The sequence below is a fragment of the Triplophysa dalaica genome, chromosome 15 (genome assembly GCF_015846415.1).
Source record: "Triplophysa dalaica isolate WHDGS20190420 chromosome 15, ASM1584641v1, whole genome shotgun sequence".
NCBI classification, from domain to species: domain Eukaryota; kingdom Metazoa; phylum Chordata; class Actinopteri; order Cypriniformes; family Nemacheilidae; genus Triplophysa; species Triplophysa dalaica.
The window spans coordinates 11,143,611-11,163,183 of NC_079556.1; the positions used below are offsets into that span (position 1 = coordinate 11,143,611).

Sequence of the window (19,573 nt, forward strand, 5' to 3'; positions counted from 1 at the left end):
TACAGCAAAACTGGAAGAACAAGTTTAGGACACAGGAAAACAAACAAATAGTGGCGTGGTCAGACGATAATATGAATATTTGAATTTAAGGTAAGCAGCTGGGAGTTGGTCCCATTGCTGAGAAAGAAAACCATGTGAGATGTCATGATGCGACTTGCCCGTCTGCATTTTAAAGCTTTCTTTTGGTTTGCATAGTATGGTACATGGGAGACGCTCTTTCGGGCGAGCTTGTTTTCATTTTGAAGCACATACTGTACTTTGATCTGTGATCAACATACAATGGTTGACTCTTTAGAAGTTTTTGCTTTTCCCACAGCTGGACATGTAAGAGACATGAATTCAAACCTGCGGCTCAAAGGTTGGAGATGCCCTTATCAGTCGTCACCTAATATTTGTGAGGTAAGAGGAATGAAACCAACAATGAACAGTTTAGATCAATTGTATTTTATTTATCTTTTTGAGGATTTTAAAGATATTTGCTTGTCTGTTCATAGTTTCCTGCTGTATTACCACACTGTTGATTTTTTAAGACATTTGTGTCGCACAAATTGCTGTACATTAACAATAATAAATGATGAGTGTAGAATATTGCTCATCATTTCAGTCTGGGGTACAGAATACAATAGCAAAACTTAATCAGTTGTAAACATATTTGTTCTCGCGCTGTGTGCTTAATTTCTGGTAGTTATAATAAACTTGCAGGTTGGCTTTTGTACGTGAAAACAACACTTACTGTCGTACTGTTTGGCCTTTCCCGTAAATCAGCAGCCATGCGTTGGAAATGGAATTAGGATGCCAGCTGGGTAAATTAATAATAATGTCCTGCACACATCTGTTTACTCTCTTACTTAGGATATCTGTTCTGAGTGTCTCCGCTGAAGGTTTCTGCTAATATGCAGAGTTTGTTTAATGTTTAATCTTCTTCACAGTTTTCGGTCTTACACTGTGTTTTTGATGTGTAGACCTTTTTTTATACGCATTAAAATACTTTAGTCTCACAGATTTATTTATTTATTATTCTAAATACATAATTATGCATAATTTCTGATTGTTTTTTGAGGACCTGTGATTTCCTCATCATAAAGCCTATCTACAGTAACCTGCCTTTCAGCCTCAGGGTGAAATTCATTTTCATAGAGGGGTGTAATAAAGGACCAAAAATATATCTGATTTATTCAAAGCACCTTTAGAGATGGTTTGCAGCCCATATCAACAGGGGTGATTTCATTTCTAATAGATTTTTATTGTAAACTCGTTTTTTCTGTTTGTTTTCAACTATGCACAAATCCTAAATACAGTTGCGGAAAACATTAAGAGACCATTTCAAATTTGTACTTTCTATGTAAAAATGTACTATTAATGTGTTTAGGTAAAAGATCATATTTTTTTCATAGTGTGAACTACCAACAATATTTCTACCAAATTTCTGTTTGCATTTATTTGCAGAACATGAAAACTGGACAAACAGGTCAAAATAACAGAAAAGATGCTCTGTATTTTTTCAGTTATTAAATACTGCAAAGAAAATACTGGCAGTTCATAATTAATTTTAAGCAATACAGCAGTAATATTTGTACATATATTTAAGAAAAGTTAAAAAAACATTTATGTGAAATTATTATCACAGTTTTCAATGTGTCTTGTCATACTGTCAGTCTTTCACATTGCTGTTGGATGACTTCACTCCTTGGGTTTGATTTTGTCAAAATTCTACAGACAGTGGACTGGAATGGCCACAACATCTAGAAATGCTGAATAAATGAAAATTTGGAATAGTCTCCTATTTTTTTCCACAGATGTATTTCCAGTAGAGAGGAAAAAACAGCTTTATATACATTTGAAAATGCGTTTTCTGTGCCATATGGTTTCGTAAAGAACCTTTAATATTCACAAAACTTCTCTGTTGCACAAAAGGTCCTTCACTCTTAGAAATAGGTGCTACAAAATGTCATAGAAGAACCATTACGCCTAAATGCTTCTGTAAAGACTTTTAACAACAAAAGGTTCTAAAACGGTTCTTGTAAAAACCCGACTGAATGGTTCTTTGGGGAACCAACATTTTTTTCTATAGCATAACTGCAGAGGCCCCTTTTTTGGACCTTCATTTGTAAGAGTGGGTGGTATTTATCCCAGAATGTTCTTTTAATGAATTTAGTATATGCTGTTTGCAAAGAGTTTATGAACTTGTTAAAGATGAAGTCTCTGGTCACTAAAGGTCTTATACTTCACAGGCAGTGGATAATGAGCATTCTTGGTATGTCCATCAAAATGCCACAGCACCATGGACGAGTCCAAGAACTGGGGGGGAGAACCCATCGAGAGAATGGAATACATCTGCCTCTTTATCTGGTCATGCATTATATGATGAACCCTGGAGATCAAGAACTATCACACCTAGTCGCTGTTTACTTCTGAGCCGGACACGTAGTGTCCCTGAAGCCCTCGAATGCTTACACAGCCCCACTCCACATTCTAGATTTTCCTCAGTCACCATTACCGCCCGGAGTTTATCTCCTAACAGGGATCGAATGGCTTACTCAAGCTCAAGAAATAACCATGTGAAAATGTCTAGGAAACCCCCTTCATTTACAGCCCACAGTGAAAGTAGAACCCTACATGCAAGGCCTAGTGTCACTATGGTCTCTCCAAGACGCAAGGCAATTGTAGTGACGGTGAATGAAAGCTCAGAACAACATTCGACTAGTGAGATCATTCCAAGTTTTGACGATCCAACAGGAAAATATTCAGTCAGTAAGACAGACCAAACAGACTCTTCGTCTTCCTCAAAGACTTCTGCTAGACTCTTCCGCTCGTGCGCACATTTGGAGGTTTTGCCATCCCGGCTGTCCAGGTCTACTCTGTACTTAGACAAATCCCTCATGATCCCTCTCGGACAGCCTCAAAAATACAATGGGACTTTGCATAGATCTACTCTCTCCCTTTCGCTCAGAAGATGTAATCAGACTTCTGATAAATTGGGGGTAACATTTCAACCTAAAAAGTCTTACAGTGAATGGGACATATCGAGCATAGGCATTGATGGAAAAGAAAAGCCGTCCCAGCCATTGATGGATACTCCCGCCCTCAACACTAGTGCCTTCGGGAATAACACGAGCGCTGCCTCCAACATGCAGTATTCCACTTTAACATCATTGCCATTCAGAACAAGGTGCCACTCATCTTCCGCTGCCTTCAGATTGAATGGAAAGGCTAATGATGTCTTAGGGCCTCCGCAGAGCAATCTAAGAGCCAGACAGGCATTCAGCCAGCGTTCAGGTACTTAGATCACCTCCCTGCTCCTCTGTAGCCATGCAAATTTATCTCTTCTGTCTCCCTTCGTTTCATTTTCTTTCTTTCTTTTACTGCCCGTTTCCGCTACTTTGGCTATTCTGAACACACTGTGTGAAATCCTTGCTATTTGGTTTCAACATCTACTACTTTGGCTGTTCACTTTTGGATTGACCAATCATTCATTGTGAGATGACCTCCCTTCAAAGAATAAGAATGCATCAGGAAAAAAGCTCCAGTACAAAAAAGCATTGCCATAACAAGACTTTTTGAAAGACCTTAGTAGGGTATGGGGAATGGTTTCCTTTTTGACATAATATTATAGCGGGATTGACAATAATCGATTACTGATGTCATGTTAAACTACACATATGATCATTTCATAATTGTTACACACCCTCTTATCCTCTCTACACTCAAATTTTGAGTGTCATTCATTGTCCAAAAAAGTAATAAAAATTGACATAAATAAATATTACAATGACTAAGAGCTTCTTTTATTTATGTTTGATAGATATTGTGATAGCATTTTTATTGCGATTTATTTGCCACGATAATCGTGTTGTGAAGATCTGTGACAGCCCTATATAGAACATTACATCGCAAGCTCAAGTGGGTCAATCAGATGAAAAAGACCCACTGGCACAAAATGGCAAAGTAAATTTAATCTGGTGCAGATACTGTGATTTTCAGTGCACGGCAGAATATCTAGAAAGGGAAGTAAATCTGTTATTAGGAAGTTAGCTGTGAGGCAGGATTTAGGATTTTTAACTGTGAGAGTCTTGATCTAGGAATAATAAGATGCCTCTTGACTAAAGCAAAATAGAGGATCATAGTGTTATCTGTGTTTGATATGGAGATGACTCTGGTAGTCTGGAATTTACTTTGCTATGCACAGACAAGGATGGATTTTCTTTCTTTTACTGCCCGTTTCCGCATAAACCAAGGGGGGCATTGCCCAAAGGCCTCTAAATGGCAGGGGCTTCAAGATGGGAGGTTGGCCATGTCCTGACACTCCGAAACAAAACATTACAAATGTGTTTGTAGACAAACGGTGCGTGAAAGTGTGTCATTGACTGTTGGCATAATGTTGTTTGTAAAATGAGAAAAGCAATTTGTTCCAGACACCTCCGTATGAATGAATTACCGCAGCTTTGATGTTCTTTTGAAAAACAGCGGCGCTTAAAGGCGTGGATGTTTATGCACTTTATTCATGGAATGTTAGAAATATATAAATTCCATTGAGTCATTTAAAAAAAATCAAACCAAGTTGAAGCGGAAACCAAACAATATTAGACCTTCTTAGTCTGCTTATGAGGTCAGTTATCACTTCAGCAGGCTAAGACACTTCAACACTTTATTTATTGGAAACCGAAGACTTTTTTTTGGTAATTCTTTTGTGCTTTGCTTAAAGTTTAAAAAAATAACTGTGTCAGTGTACGCAGCATCTAGCGGTGAGGCAGCTCAATCCACCCCTCCCTTTTGAAGCACTACGGTGGCTCTCAAAGATCTAAGATGTCATAATGTTTTCGCGTTTTTGCCGAAGGATATAACGTATTTATAAAACACACTCTGTAGAGCAGTTTGCCCGTTTAGGGCTACTGTAGCATCAACATAGCGAATTTCATGTATAGGGACCCGTGCTGTATGTAGATAGAAATAGCTCATTCTAGAGTAATAAAAACATAACGCTTCGTTATATAAAGTTAGAAGACATAGTTATGTTTTATTATATTGTCAATAGATCCTTAAAAAAAATTACACATTAAATAATGGCCAATTGTCCTTAATATTTAGTAAAATGTTATCATGCTGTAAGATAACACAGACTACATGATTTCAGTTTTTGTCCGTGCACAAGTGAAATATAAACCATTTCATAATATATCATATATATCATATATCATATGCTCCACTTTCACCTGTTTTAAAATCCTGGCGAAAACCGTTAGCGTTACTGGAGGGTTGCCCCAAAAAAGGCTGGTGCCCCGGGGACCTCATAGGACAAAATCCGTCCTTGTGTACTACACTCAAGATCAGACTCCTACAACAACAGTGGATGCACAGTCAAACCGGGATAGATTTTTAAAAAGGGAGAGAAAGCAGCAGAGCTAGAGAGATAGAGAGATAGAGAGAGAGAGAGAGAGAGAGAGAGAGAGAGAGCGCTATTATAAATAAAATAGGATGAGTTTCAATCTTCTTACATCTGAGATGATGCATCATTGACTCCACATTACCTTGCACCGAAAGTCTATCAGTTTCTTCCTCGCCTGGTATGGCTCTTGGTGCACATTCTGCAGTTAAACAAATTTCCCCATGACGAGTCGCAGAAGAACATCCTCACTGCAGCACACTGTGATCTGCATGTTCTATGAGGCATGTGATGGCACGACTGCATGACTGGCCACTGGTAAACTAACACCAGGTACCACTGCAGCGAGCACACACCGAGGCATGGAAAATCTTTATCTATTATTTATATACCTTTCCTTACCTCACTTTTGCAACACCCTTTGTTTATCTCTCTGATTCTGCCGTGCCTTAGAAAAGATTGCATTGAAAAATAACGTTTTTTATTTTAGAAACAGTTTTAAATAAGATGGTGGACTACACTTGGACATGCAAAAGTATTTCATCTGGGATCAGTGTAGAACAAATTCGTCACAAGTGTACAGCAACCCACCCTGACTTTTCAAGCAACACTTTAAGAAAACAAATTGGTAAGTATAACATTGATTCAGCGTGACATTAAATCAATAACTAATCAACCCCATTTTTCTCTTATTAGCTTCATACATGTGCATGATGTATGCATGTTAAATATGTGCCTTGCAGCTGGCAGTTGACATACTAGATTTTTACTAGACTGTCTAGACAAATGTGTTTTTTGCAATGCTGGGTGTCAGGAGCGGTTGCCATGGTGCTATGCAGCTTGCACCCATATGGTCTCTAGGGAAGACCCAAATTTACTGAAGTTTGAACAAATCCCTAACCCATTTTGCTCGCACAAATGTCAGATTAAAGAAGTTAAAGGGATAGTTCACCCAAGAATAAAATCTGTCATCATTTATTCACCCTCACGTCATTTCAAACCTGTCTAAGACTCTTTCATTTGAACAAAAGGAAGATATTTAGAGAATTGTCTCAGTTTTGTATCCATACAATGGAAGTCATTGTGATCCAGTTTGGGTTTGGTTATCAACGTTCTTTAAAAGATTTGCCTTGACGTGCGATTTTCATTTAGACATTTTTGGCAGACGCTTTCCCTTTAAATGCCTATCCATTGTTGTTTTATGATGCGTGCATTTTAGTATAACATCTGAATTCTTGTATGTCTTCCACCGCTTCTGTGTTTTCAGGTAAACGTGTGTAACAGCAAGTGTGCATGCTAGGGCAATAAGCTAGCATCATTATTTGTCCGTACAGGAGTCTCTCGGGCACGTGTGAGTCCCCCTGGTGAGGTTTCCGACACTGCTGAGAAAGTCAGGAGAGTTAAAGAGTGGTCGGCTTCTCCTCATCTGATTAATTGCACCTGCGTGTCCAGGCCTGACCAGCATGACACTAAACTCCAGTCGCTTAGCTTAAGGGTATGCTTTTATATTCCCCCATAACCATACAGCCCATTAATAGTATGGATTATTGTCACGTTAATCGTCTGTAAGACCGGTGGTTCTCAGCTGGTGGGTTGCTACACAGAAACAGGTCACAGGTCTTTATTTTTAGTGACAGCAGGGACTTATGGTAGAAACAAAGAATAAAATGCAACTAACCATATAATTGGGCAGTTAGGGGGCAAAATAAATGGCCTTATGAGATTCTAAAACGAAGGAGAAAATGCTTTTGATTTTTTTTGTTGATTTAAAAGGCTGTGATTTCAATTAAAATATATCAGTTTACAATTGAAACCTGCCAAGTTATGGAGGTTCCAAAGTGGGCAATTGACATACCCACTTCCTCAAAAAACCATGAATAAAACTATAATGTGCAATAAAACTTGAAATGTATTACATTTATTAATGCAGAATCCTTCAAAGCTTGGATATACATAGTTTGTGCCAATCAGATTTTTTAATATTGTAATTTTTAAGTTGATAATTCTGAATTTTGACACAACACGAAGCTTTCCTGTAGCTCAGTGGTAAGAGCATTGCGTTAACAACGCAAGGCTTCGATCCCAGAGGATTGCAAATACCTTTGTTAAATGTATAGGATAAAGAAATGTAAGTCGCTCCAAAGCGTCTGCTACATGTAAATGTAAACAATTCAGTTTGACGTAGTATCTATACATTTAGATTAGTAAGACGTTTGGATTCATTAAAGTGATAGATCCCCTGAAAAGGATCATTGTGTCATCATCTACTCACCCTCTTGTCATTTCAAACTGAATGACGTTCTTTCACAGAACCCAAAGGAAGATATTTTGAAGTATGATAGTAAGCGAATAATGCCAGTCAATGATGACACAACCTTCTTCAAAATATATGTTTGTGTGTTCTGCAGTAGAAAGAAAGTCATGTGGGTTTAAAATGACAATAGGGTGAGTAAATGATGACAGACTTTTCATTTTTGGGTGATTCCTGTAGCTCATGTGTTCAATCACAAGGTAAACCTAATTGTATTGTTTTTATAAAAGCATCTGGCATATGCATGAATGTAAATCTTCTTTTGCATAATAAACAAATGTGGTTTTCCGGTTTAAAATCTGTATCTGGAAACCAAATCCAACTGAGAACCCATGAATTGAGCTTACCTTCCTAATATCGCCTAAACAGTCCATTGTGTCACCATTGTGCCAAAACACATCTTACCTTTTATTCGAATCTAAATGTACGTAGGAGGCCCTAGAGTTGTTTCGTCCAGATTTCATCTCACGATCTCAGAATCGGGTGTGGCGATTGGAACAGAGGGCCATTCAAAGGCGGAACTTACAAAGGGCTGAATTTTCGAAGGGCATGGAGCAGCCTATGCCTAGGCGTAACTGCACCAAGCCACACCTGCTTTGCGGTAAGGTACTTTATTTTCATTATTGTACTGGATGCACTTGAAAGAGCTGTAGCGCGGATGTGGTTCTGCAGCAATGCAGTCACAGTATTGCAGCTGTCGTAACCCAAATCAGGCATCAGGCATCCACAGTAACACTGAATTGTTAACATTGCATCAGTGCAACAAATCCCTGCAAAATGTGCCAACATTTGGTATAGGGACGTAGCCTTAGAACAGTTGTAACAACCACACAGTTTCAGAGCAAACACACTGCAGCAAGGCACATTGTTCATGCATTCACAGAGAAACATGGTGCCTAATACATACTTGAGTGCTGCAGTGACATGTGGTGCATTAAACTTTATTAATATCACAAAACGTGAGATGGGACAGACATATAGAAAGCTAACAGATACAATCAAGATCTCTGCATATTTCATCGCATCCCTGTTGAGAATGCACAGTGCATCTTAAAAAGTAAATCAGCTATTTTGGTGTCACTGCAACTAACTCATGCCCCCTACTGGCCTTGGTATGATTTCCCAATAGGGATGCAATTAAAAATGTGAAACAGTTCTTATTCATGGGCTTTATTGCGACTCCATTAGTTCATAAGCTCTTACATCAGAAGGATGTTTTAGGATTTAAGGCCATAAAAGCAAAGCAAGCAAGTCAATTACGCCCCAGCTAATGTGATGATCTTTCCAAAAATGCTACTGAAGAAAAACGGGAAATTAGATAATAAGCTTTGTAATGACCTTTCCATTCTTTATTCTATTTCTGCTTAATGTGTTCTGTAGATAACCTTTTCAAACCCAGGGACAGAGTCATCTCAGGCAAAGAGATGCAATGGAGATCAAGACGGTTCGTTTTCTAGTATTCAGAGAAATACACACGCACACACAACATTGCACATGCTCAGGATAAGACACCAATGCTTATCAGCACAGGAACACATTATGACGACCTGCTGATAAGGGCAGTGTTTTATGGTACCCTTTACTGGAATAAAAATCCCCCCGATCGGATGAAACATAATAGATAAAAGCATTTACATTTACACATAACTTGGTTTATTTCTCTTTTGTATGAAATTCACACAGAATGGCTTGTAACCGCCATTATATGTCCATCATGCTTGATCCTGCTTGCAGGATTTATAAAAAACTTCCGGAAGTGACCAAGAAGAAGGAGGACGAGAAGAAGAAACTGGTGTCTCAAACCAACAGAATGAAGGCGGAGATCTTTAAAAAGGTTGAGTGTTATTATTCACACAAAAGCTTCTTTGAATTATATGGCTTAGAGATGTTAATACGTTCTTTCATTCTGCTTTCATTGTAAAGAAATACTGTTAAACTTAGGGAAAGTTCAGCACAAACTGTGAATTCTGTCATGATTTGCTCACCCAAGCCTGTATGACTCCCTATTCTGCAGAACACAAAGGAAGATATTTTGAAGATTGTTGGTAACAGAAAATCGTTGGTCCTAATTGACATGCATTGGTTTTGTGTGCATACAATAGAAGTCAATGGGGACTATCAGCTTTGTTTACTAACATTCTCCAAAATATCATCTTTTTTGTTTTGCAGAATAAAGTAAGACATACAGGTTAAAATGACAAGAAGGTGAGTGAATAGTGAAAGAATGTTCAGTTTGGCTCAGCTATCTCTTTAATATCCGAATGTTTTTGTGACGCAATATTACTGCTAAACTTTGTTTCTGTTATTATATTGAAACATCTGTTCTATTTTACCAAAACAAATCCATTATTCAGTTCAGCAAGATGCTTAGTCATAAGAATTTTTATTTTTCCTCAACTTTTTTGTGTTTAATAAATGTGAATTATGGATGCTCCAAATAAGGGAACAGGTTGCGGAATATCCATCATCATGGTTTAATCACATATTTCATAAGCATCACTATAATGTGTGCTCCACTGGTGATATTCTACTTAGCTTTGAATGAAATCCTGGGACAGTTTGATCAGATCCAAATTTGTCCAGTTCTGCCCTACAGGTCACATGGGAGCAGAGGTTGCAGCTAGAAACACTTTTGTCTTGTAAGCTTGATTAAGCTCAGTAGGGCACAGCTGTTGATTTTACAGCCATTGTAGATGTATTGAAAGTGAAGGCCTGAAATAGTTGGGTGAACCTTGGAAATGAAGCTGGTGCAGAACAGATTGAAACTTTATAAGAGCATGCTCGGTTAGTTGAACATGTCAAAAATGATCACCCTTTTTTTTAAAGATCTAGATTAAGTTAAGGGATAGTTCACCAAAAAAATGAAAATTCTGTTATCATTTACACACACTCTTGTTAATTTGAACCTGTATGACCAAAGAAGATGTTTTAAAGGTGGTTGGTAACGGAACAATGGTGGTACCCATTCACTTCTATTGTAAGTCAATGGGTACCGCTGTTATTCCGTGTAGTTCAGCAATATACTGTACAAAAGTAATAACATTTCAGACTAAATATATATTTTTTTTTACATGTTTTCTTTATAGTTTATAGTTGAAAGAGTTTTTCCACCACTCTATAAGAGCAGACCCATTGTTTTTTGCTGTGACTCACTAGTTGAAAACCACAGTTTTAAATGACCTCTAGAGTGACCTTTAATGACCCCCGCAGGTAGAAAAACACCTGAGGCTTTTGTCTCGTAATGCGTTCTGCCAGAACTGTCAACCCAAATGTACCAGCAGAGATTAAACGTGTGCCGGTCTCTGAAAACCTTCCCCCTGGTTACAAACAGCAGGTGCTGTGTGGTGCCAGACTGCCTGATCTCACCTTGCTGAACTTTTTGCCGCCATGCTGAGGTGTCAAGCGATATAGAGGCTCACAAGGTGGATTCATGCTGAGAGTCTGAACACAACAGTTCTAAACAGCATTGCTGAAATGATCATATGTGACAGAGCCATTACGTTTAGAGGCATCATGCACCTATTTTTTAGAGAGCACCACAAACGGTCCTGACGCAATTGCCCTGGGCGAGATAATTTTTTTAAATATTACACAACAATGTATTATACAACAATATCTTGGTCTAGTGGTTCAGGTTATATAGTGTGCGATGAGTCCTGGGCTCAAATCCCAACAAGTAGAGAACACCATAGACAAAAATAGAGCTTTTACATTTTGATTACAACTCCACTTATGTTCCATAAGAAAAAGATCATATGAGTTTGAAATGACACAGGAGGGTGGGCATGTATTTATAGAATATATAGTTTAACCACTCTGTCGTCCCAAAAAACTCTGGATTCACTTGTCATCAAATTGGTGAAATTTCTTCATATTTCAAAACTTTTAAATGTTAATAAATTCTTGATGAGGGTGCGTGCAAAGACCCTATTAAAGAAAATAGGATTTTTCTGTTTCAAAAATGTATTACGCTAGGAAAAAAGTATTTAGTACTTAAGTATTAACACAATTTGTATTTAACAAAATGTTGAAGAACTTTGGGACTCAAATTCCATTTTAAAAGTTTTTTTACATATTATATAACTATGTCTGTATGTTTTTTCTATTCGTTAATAAATGGTGCATAGAGCTCCTTTATGTCTTTTAAACATACATTTTGTGACAGAAGCAGCATTTTTTGTAATGGGTAGTAATTCAGTGTTGGTTATTTAATGTTCTATAGTGTATCATGAGAAAATTACTTACGATTCTTTAGACTTTCTTTTTTTATAGACACCAATGTGTCAGGGCATTTATAGACTCAAAATCTAGTTAAAACTGCATATTTTGCAGAAAGTTGTAATCCAGAGCATAAAATACTTCTGGTTTATCCGTGTTTTATGAAATACTTCATCTTCTCAAACCTGCTGTTTGAAGACATTGATTGTACTTTCCTGTTCCTCCTGCAGAGGGCAGCATAACTCAGCAGATGAGTTTAACTCATCACACCACTTATTGATTTCCAGATTAATTCAACTCAACACAGTGATTTATTCATGATTTCCTTTTGTTCTTCTTGGTAACAAACGTGGTTCTGATACTTCGCTCATGGCACTTAGGAGTGTTGTGTCGACATTAATTTCCATGTTTTGATGTTTAGAGAGTTGAATTCCAGAACAGGACAGCTTTCGTTGGTATTTTGGAAGTCTTAACTGACAGGCTGTTCCCAGGATGCCCGAAACGACAGTTTTTTGGGTCCACGAGTATAGAGAGATCTGTTGTCTCGGTGTGTTGTTTTAATGGGTGTCAGCTCCTGTGAGGCTGATAGTTTGTTATGAAGTGTCTGTGGCTCATTGTCTCTCAAGAAGGCCCTTGGTTTCCGAGGCTTGCAGCTCTGTGTAACAGTGATAAATGACTGATGAAGTCAGGCCAAAGATAGAGAGATAGGTGAGGCTGGGGAGATTGTTAGAAAGAGGGATACATTTTTTTAAACACTTTTGCTAATGTGTATTGTTGCTAAGCTGCTTTAAAGAAAAATCCTTGGAACAAGGAAAATGATATTTAATTTTTTTTATAGATATTATATATTTTTGTATGGCCAAAATATGCAGTTTTGTTAATATTTTGTACATCTTTTACTTTTAATGTTGTTTAATGTTATTTGGGTTACATTATTACTAAGACTTTTTAACTAGTTTAAATTAACTATTTCATAAACTGTTGGCAGATAGGTTGTTTATTGAACAAACATCAAAATCACATTTTTTATCCAATTTGTTATGAAGTGTTTATTTTACTCAGCTGAACACTCCATCAAAGCTACAGTAGTCAAGAACAGGGAAGAATGCAGAAAATAAAACGAATACCTCTGAGGGGGAAAAATACATGATAGCCTGGTGTGGTTTGAGGACAGATAGCAGGTTGTCATGTCTCCTAGGAGAGATGTCCTCCCCAGGGGACTGGAATAGAGAATTCTGGGTAATCTGCAGATTACACAATCACTTCTACCTTATTTTTACTGTACTTGACCTGAGAGGACAGGTGCCTCAGACAGGGAGGTTGCATAGCTGGCTGTTCTTTAGTTTAAAGTTCCCTTTCCTTGTTTTCCACAGAAACTTTTGGATCAGGTCCTTCAAAGGCAGTGACTGAGAGTATGTTGAAAAGATTCACATCCTATCTCCTTGCCTGAGGCGAAGAACTGAAGACAAGCAAGACCTTTGGAGCCCCCTCACGAGAACACAGCATGGTTTTCTGATGCATTGTTCCAAATATAAAACACCTTTTACCGGACCTGAGGTGAATCCGTGCGCTATATAGATGCGTTTCTGTGCCCTGTTGTGTCCATCACCTGAAATTGAAAAGATGCGTGCTGTGTAATAGACTTTTTCAGGGAAGATAAATTGATAGATGCAAGATATATTTCAAGACTCTATACCTGACCGTCAAGTCAGGAATACTTTTTTGTTTTCTGCTGTAACACAAGAATAATGTGGAAGATAGTGTCGAGATCTACAGTATTTAAATCTAGTAAATATAACATCTGGCAATATTTTATTATATTTTGTGTTCCAAGTAAACAAATGCTGGCCACAAACTCTGAATATCTGAATTAGGCCACTGGCAGTCATTTGCCTAAACAGATGCCCCAAATTATATTTTCGTGTTAAAGGGATAGTTCACCCAAAAATGAAAATGCAGTCATCATTTATTCACCCTCTTGTCATTAGAAACCTGTATGAATTTATTTCTTCTGCAGAACACAAAAGAAGATAAGAAGAAAGTTTGTAAACGAACAATGATGGTATGCATTCATTTCTATCGCATATACACAAAACCAATGCAACTGAATGGGTACCATCATCCTTCAGTTACCAACATTCTTCAAAATATACTTTTGTGTTCTGCAAAAGAGAGAAAGTCATATAGTTTTGCAATGACATTTTAGGAGAACTTTCACTTTAAAGGGCTACTTCACCCAAAAGTGAAAATCTGTCATCTCTACTCACCTTTGAGTTTTTCTAAATATAAATTGTAAGTGTATTTCTTTGTTCTGATGAACACAGAGAAAGATGTTTGGAAGAATGCTTATAACCAGACAGATTTTGCCCCCCAATTGACTCCCATAATAGGAAAAAATACAATTGTAGTCGAAAGTGCTCCTGAACTGTTTGCGTTACTACAGTCTTTGAAATGTCTATAATTTTGTGTTCAGCAGAACAAGTGAAGTATCGCTTTAAGATCACCATCTGACCCTCATGTAAAAACAACTTGGCCATCGGATATTAGATTAGATTTACAGTATATATATTTTGTTGTAGGTCAGTCGTTCATAATCCTGATCATGGGGAAACATGTCGTTGCACATTTTATACACCATAAAAAACACACCCGGTTTAAAGCATTAGCTTCATGTGAATGTGCAGTGCTGTGAGTTCCAGAAACAGGATTTAGAACCAGTGCTGTATGTCATCAATAACAGGTTTGTGTTATTTGAAATATGTAATAAATGCTGTTGCCATCTCTATACCTAAGTATGCAATTTTACCTGTGTTATTTACCCTTTTCTATGCATAATTTCATTATGTGGATCTGCTCTTCATAACAGCTAATTTGGTTTAAGATGTATGACAGACACAGGTGCATTTCTTCTACTCCCTGACCCTGCTTTTGCCCTGGAAGTGTCAGAGTTTCTGGTGCATAAAATTAGGGGTAATAGAATTGAGGAAAGAACGTATTTAGATGGCAGCTTGGATGACTCGATGATAAAGAGACAAGTAATTTATAAGCGCATTAAAAATGTAATCATCGATCTGAATTCAGAGCTACTTGACTTTGCTTGAAGTCTTTTTAAGGGAAGAGCAAGCAGATGTGTTCATTTGAAAATGTGTGGAGAGAACAGTGCAAATAAGGCAAGCAAGTCCTTGAGGCTCTGAGGTCAATATGCTACCCAGTGGAAGCCTTGAGATCGCTATTAAAGTGCCCAGCGTACCAAAAAGAAAAGTTAAAATAACTCCATTTTGAACATGAAAGAGTTCCTTACAAATAAACAATAGACTTTCAACAGAACAATCAATGTTAAAGACATAGTTCATCCAAAAAATGAAAATTCTGTCATCATTTACTTCAAACCTGTGTGACTTTCTACTGCTGAACACAAAAGAAGATATTTCCTCAGCCCAAGCACCCACTCACTTCTATCGTATAGACACAAAACCAACGCAAGTGAATGGGTGCCAGTTTAAAATATTCTTCAAAATATTTTATTTTGTGTTCTGCGGAAGAAGTTAAGTCAGGTTTTGAGCGACAAGAGGGTAAGAGAGTAAATGATGACAGAATTTTAATTTTTGGGGTGCACTATTCCTTTAAATGCAAAACCTACATTAGGACAATTTAAAATACACTGGTACATAAAAGTTACAATTAAATACTCGATCGCCTAGTCTAGATTTGATAAATAAGCATGACATTTTTAATTTTTTTAATTGAACCTCGCGGCTCTAGGACCCTGCAGAACCGCGCAACAAACACGTGGAGATGCGAGCAGCGCTCTTCCAAAGAAATAACACTTAAGCAAAACGCATCTCACTACACCACATCTACTCAAATGTGTCCGCGAGCACTTCCTTTTGCTTAAACCGTGCACGTGTGATAGTATCAACACATTAGCTCACGAGATTTCCTCACTATTGGCTTCGGAAAGTTATTTGACAGCTCTGTCGCGGGTCTCCAGACCACCCTCCCCTCTCTCCCCCGTGGATTTATTCGTATTGCAGGAAGTCCCCTACATCCTCTTCTCTTGTGGCGTGTGTGTGCGTGTTTGGGTGTGTGTTTCTGTGTCGGTATATTATGAAGGTTTCATGGTAAGGAGCCGGGCATCATGGGCATCTACCGGCGTTTGGAGAGCCGGTGCCACATGAACGCACTGCGCGCTTTTGTGCTTCTGTTGTTGGGATTGATAACTGACAGCTCCGGTCATTGTTCACCCGACGGTAAGAATCGCACCCATTACTGTATATACATAAAGTGAATACAGGTACTGTTTTGAATATAGATGCTGTGTAAATATATGGTCTATGCACTTTTTATTGCTATTATTTTTAACGCGTTACATAGTAGCCTAGTGTTGTGTAAACAATGTGATGTTAAGCGTTTCCTGCTTATCACTTTAAAATGCAAAAATATGAGAAGTTTTTAAATAACGTTTAAACGTTAGCAATATTTTGATTTCATACAGTATTTCAGTTGTGTAAAAGGAGCGTTTCTGAGGTAATTGTGTGGAGAATAATAGCATAAGACAGTATCCATGTACACGTCACGTGTGACTGAAATATTATCGTTACAGAAGAGGTATGAATGCCCTGAAAGTATTTACAGTTGGCGGTTATTTAACAAACAGTGTGTCTTGTATAAAATGACAAACTTATGAGCAGTCTACTTCTCAGATATGATCTCCATAACAAATATATCATCGCGTTGAGCTCTGTTCAACATAGTAACGTTACACGATTCTAAACCACTAGGCTGATGTCATTCCTGCATGCGAGAAGCAGTAACGTTAGTCCAAAGGGGTTTAAATACAGCAAGATAAATTAAACTAGTTATTTACTAGTTATTTAAAATGCACATATTGGAACATTCACAATTGCTAAGTGTACTAATAGCTTTGTAAAGAATGGATATTGGTGATGAACAGCTGTGCTTCTGTGGGCTTGATTTACTGATGTTTATTTTGTGTTGAATGAATGTGCAGAACAGCTTACAAAGTTTTTTTAAGCAGTGGGATTGCTTTAAAATAGGCTTGGATTTTGTTCTGTTTTAAACTACTGTCAATGTGAACTGTATGCATGTGTTATTTGGTCATAGGGTTAAGCGTTGACTCTTTAAACAGTCAGTAACATCATTTGACATCACAATGCTTTCTTACAAGATATATCTGTTCTACACCTCTGTGACTATCTCCCCTACTCACTTTCACTAGATACACACATACACACATATACAGATTTTAAAGCCGGTGATCAAGCAGAGCTAGTGAGTGTTCAGAACGATAGCAATTACAGCGACGTCAGGATGATAATACGTCTTTGAGCTTTGATTGCAGGGGACGTTTTAAACACACAGTGTGATCACGGCTAATGCAACAGAATGCAAACATAAAAATAACCTTTCAAATGTCTCTTTCTGTCACTCTTATGCACAGTTGGGAATATGGCGTTGACACATTATTTTATTATTTATTTGTATGTTTTCTGAGTGTGTAATGATTGATTCACTGTGTACTGTAAACTCACCTTAAGGATTATTAGGAACACCATACTAATACTGTGTTTGACCCCCCTTTGCCTTCAGAACTGCCTTAATTCTACGTGGCATTGATTCAACAAGGTGCTGAAAGCATTCTTTAGAAATGTTGGCCCATATTGATAGGATAGCATCTTGCAGTTGATGGAGATTTGTGGGATGCCCGAAGCTCCCGTTCCACCACATCCCAAAGACGCTCTATTGGGTTGAGATCTGGTGACTGTGGGGGCCATTTTAGTACAGTGATCTCATTGTCATGTTCAAGAAACCAATTTGAAATGATTCGAGCTTTGTGACATTATCCTGCTGGAGTAGCCATCAGAGGATGGGTACATGGTGGCCATAAAGGGATGGACATGATCAGAAACAATGCTCAGGTAGGCCGTGGCATTTAAACGATGCCCAATTGGCAATAAAGGGCCTAAAGTGTGGCAAGAAAACATCCCCCACACCATTACACAACCACCATAATTGCATTAATGAGAAATTGAACAGGTGTTCCTAATAATCCTTTAGGTGAGTGTATATTGTGTAAGAAAGTGACAAGCTCACAGGCTTAGCCATCTTAAAAAACAGCACTTTTCAAGGTAGTTCATTGACGTCATGCTGTACCCCGGGCACCTGTGTGTATGAGAACATGTGTCTCCTATTTCCACTTGTTAGCACCTCACTTCCAACACTGACAAACTCCTGAAGTTAGCCGGGATGACATGATCTCACTGTATCATACATGACAAAGGAACGTTAGTACCAAAGGTCATTAAAATGCAATATGAGATCGTCCATCCGTGCCTAATATGTTTCTTGTGCGGTGGGACTGTATGTGCATGTCTTTGCAATACTAAAATCCTTATAATCTGGTGTAGTCTTTGGAATATTTTTTGAAAATAAAAAAGTAATTGCCATTGATACCCGAGTTCCCTTTAACTGTGTGCAAAGAACTCTTGACACTGTTTTATCTCATGTGTGTGTTTTTTTTAGCGTGTGTATGTTTAAAAGGTTCAGGTTTGTTCCAGCAGGCATGTGGGTTACCCCGATGTAGCTTTGGCTTTCATGATCAATCCTTTTGAATGGGAGGGTTCTGGCTTTACCACCTAGAGTGACACACAGGGCAGTCATTCCTGTGTACACATGTTCACGGTGGGCTTCAAACAATAAAAAAAATGCTTTGTATTGCAACACATGGATTGAGGTAAGGCAAGGACTTTAAAAGTGCTGCGTTCACATATCCTTTGGAAGAAATAGGGTCTTGGCTCTCCTCCTCTTGTCGAGTTCCGTATTATTATTATTATTTTACATTTTTAGCCATTTGACCCAAAGCGACTTACTTTGCATTATCCTATACATTTTACATAGGCATTTGCAATCCCCTGGGATCGAGCCCACAACCTTGCATTGTTAATGCAATTCTCTTACCACTGAGCTACAGGAAAGCTGTAGTTCAGGTACACACCCGCACAGTACTATCCACTTCTTTTCATTTGTACTCTGGTTACTGTGTGATAGATGCCGATCATCAATTCCTGAGAAGAGAGATTGTGTATTCTCTAGAGAAACATTTTTGTTCTAAATGCTGATGTAAATGACAATGTGTGTTTTGAAGCCATAATACATTTAGTATGTAAGCAATAATGAAGTGTATTCTGTTTGGCTTCATATCCAATCCTCGGGGATTGTAACACAAAGCGTTTAGAATCAATACTTTTCTCCGTCTTTGTCCAAATTTAACTGTAGCTAAGTTAAACTTTTGAGTGTTTTGTTACTGCATTTTTTCGAGTAGGAGCTGTACCATGACCAGTTTTATGTTGAATGGACCCCTGTTGTTCTCTCCATTGATCGAACTTCCCCTTTGCATTATGCCTCCACACACAAACACTCATTCACAGAAAGATTCAGTTATTGATTCTAACACTAACAACAGGCATTGGTTTGTACAGACTGGTGATGCGTGGCTGAGCTCCCCTTAATCATTAGTCTTCAGCTATTGGTGTGTGTCTCTGTTTTCAGGTTTGCCGATATTGCCGAAGTGGCTATTTTGGAAGCGTCGGCACAAATATAGTAAAAGATGACTAAAACTGAACAGTGAGGTTTTAGGTCGTAGT

General features: G+C 38.0%; 2 protein-coding genes across 2 annotated transcripts in view; both read left to right on the forward strand.

Moving 5' to 3' along the window:
- Positions 1-290: 290 nt before the first annotated feature.
- LOC130436726 (uncharacterized) lies at positions 291-13,879 on the forward strand. The gene is made up of 8 exons (XM_056767665.1): positions 291-399; positions 2,232-3,276; positions 5,871-6,008; positions 6,715-6,875; positions 8,124-8,292; positions 9,072-9,135; positions 9,426-9,525; positions 13,283-13,879. Exons 1-8 carry the CDS (start codon positions 334-336, stop codon positions 13,313-13,315), a joined length of 1,776 nt encoding a protein of 591 aa, XP_056623643.1. The 5' UTR covers positions 291-333; the 3' UTR covers positions 13,316-13,879.
- Positions 13,880-15,775: 1,896 nt separating this feature from the next.
- adam12b (ADAM metallopeptidase domain 12b) overlaps positions 15,776-19,573 on the forward strand; it is a 79,005-nt gene continuing 75,207 nt past the window's right edge. The window contains 1 exon segment of the mRNA XM_056767502.1: positions 15,776-16,159. Within this exon segment, the coding sequence (XP_056623480.1) occupies positions 16,048-16,159 (112 nt within the window). The 5' untranslated portion in view covers positions 15,776-16,047.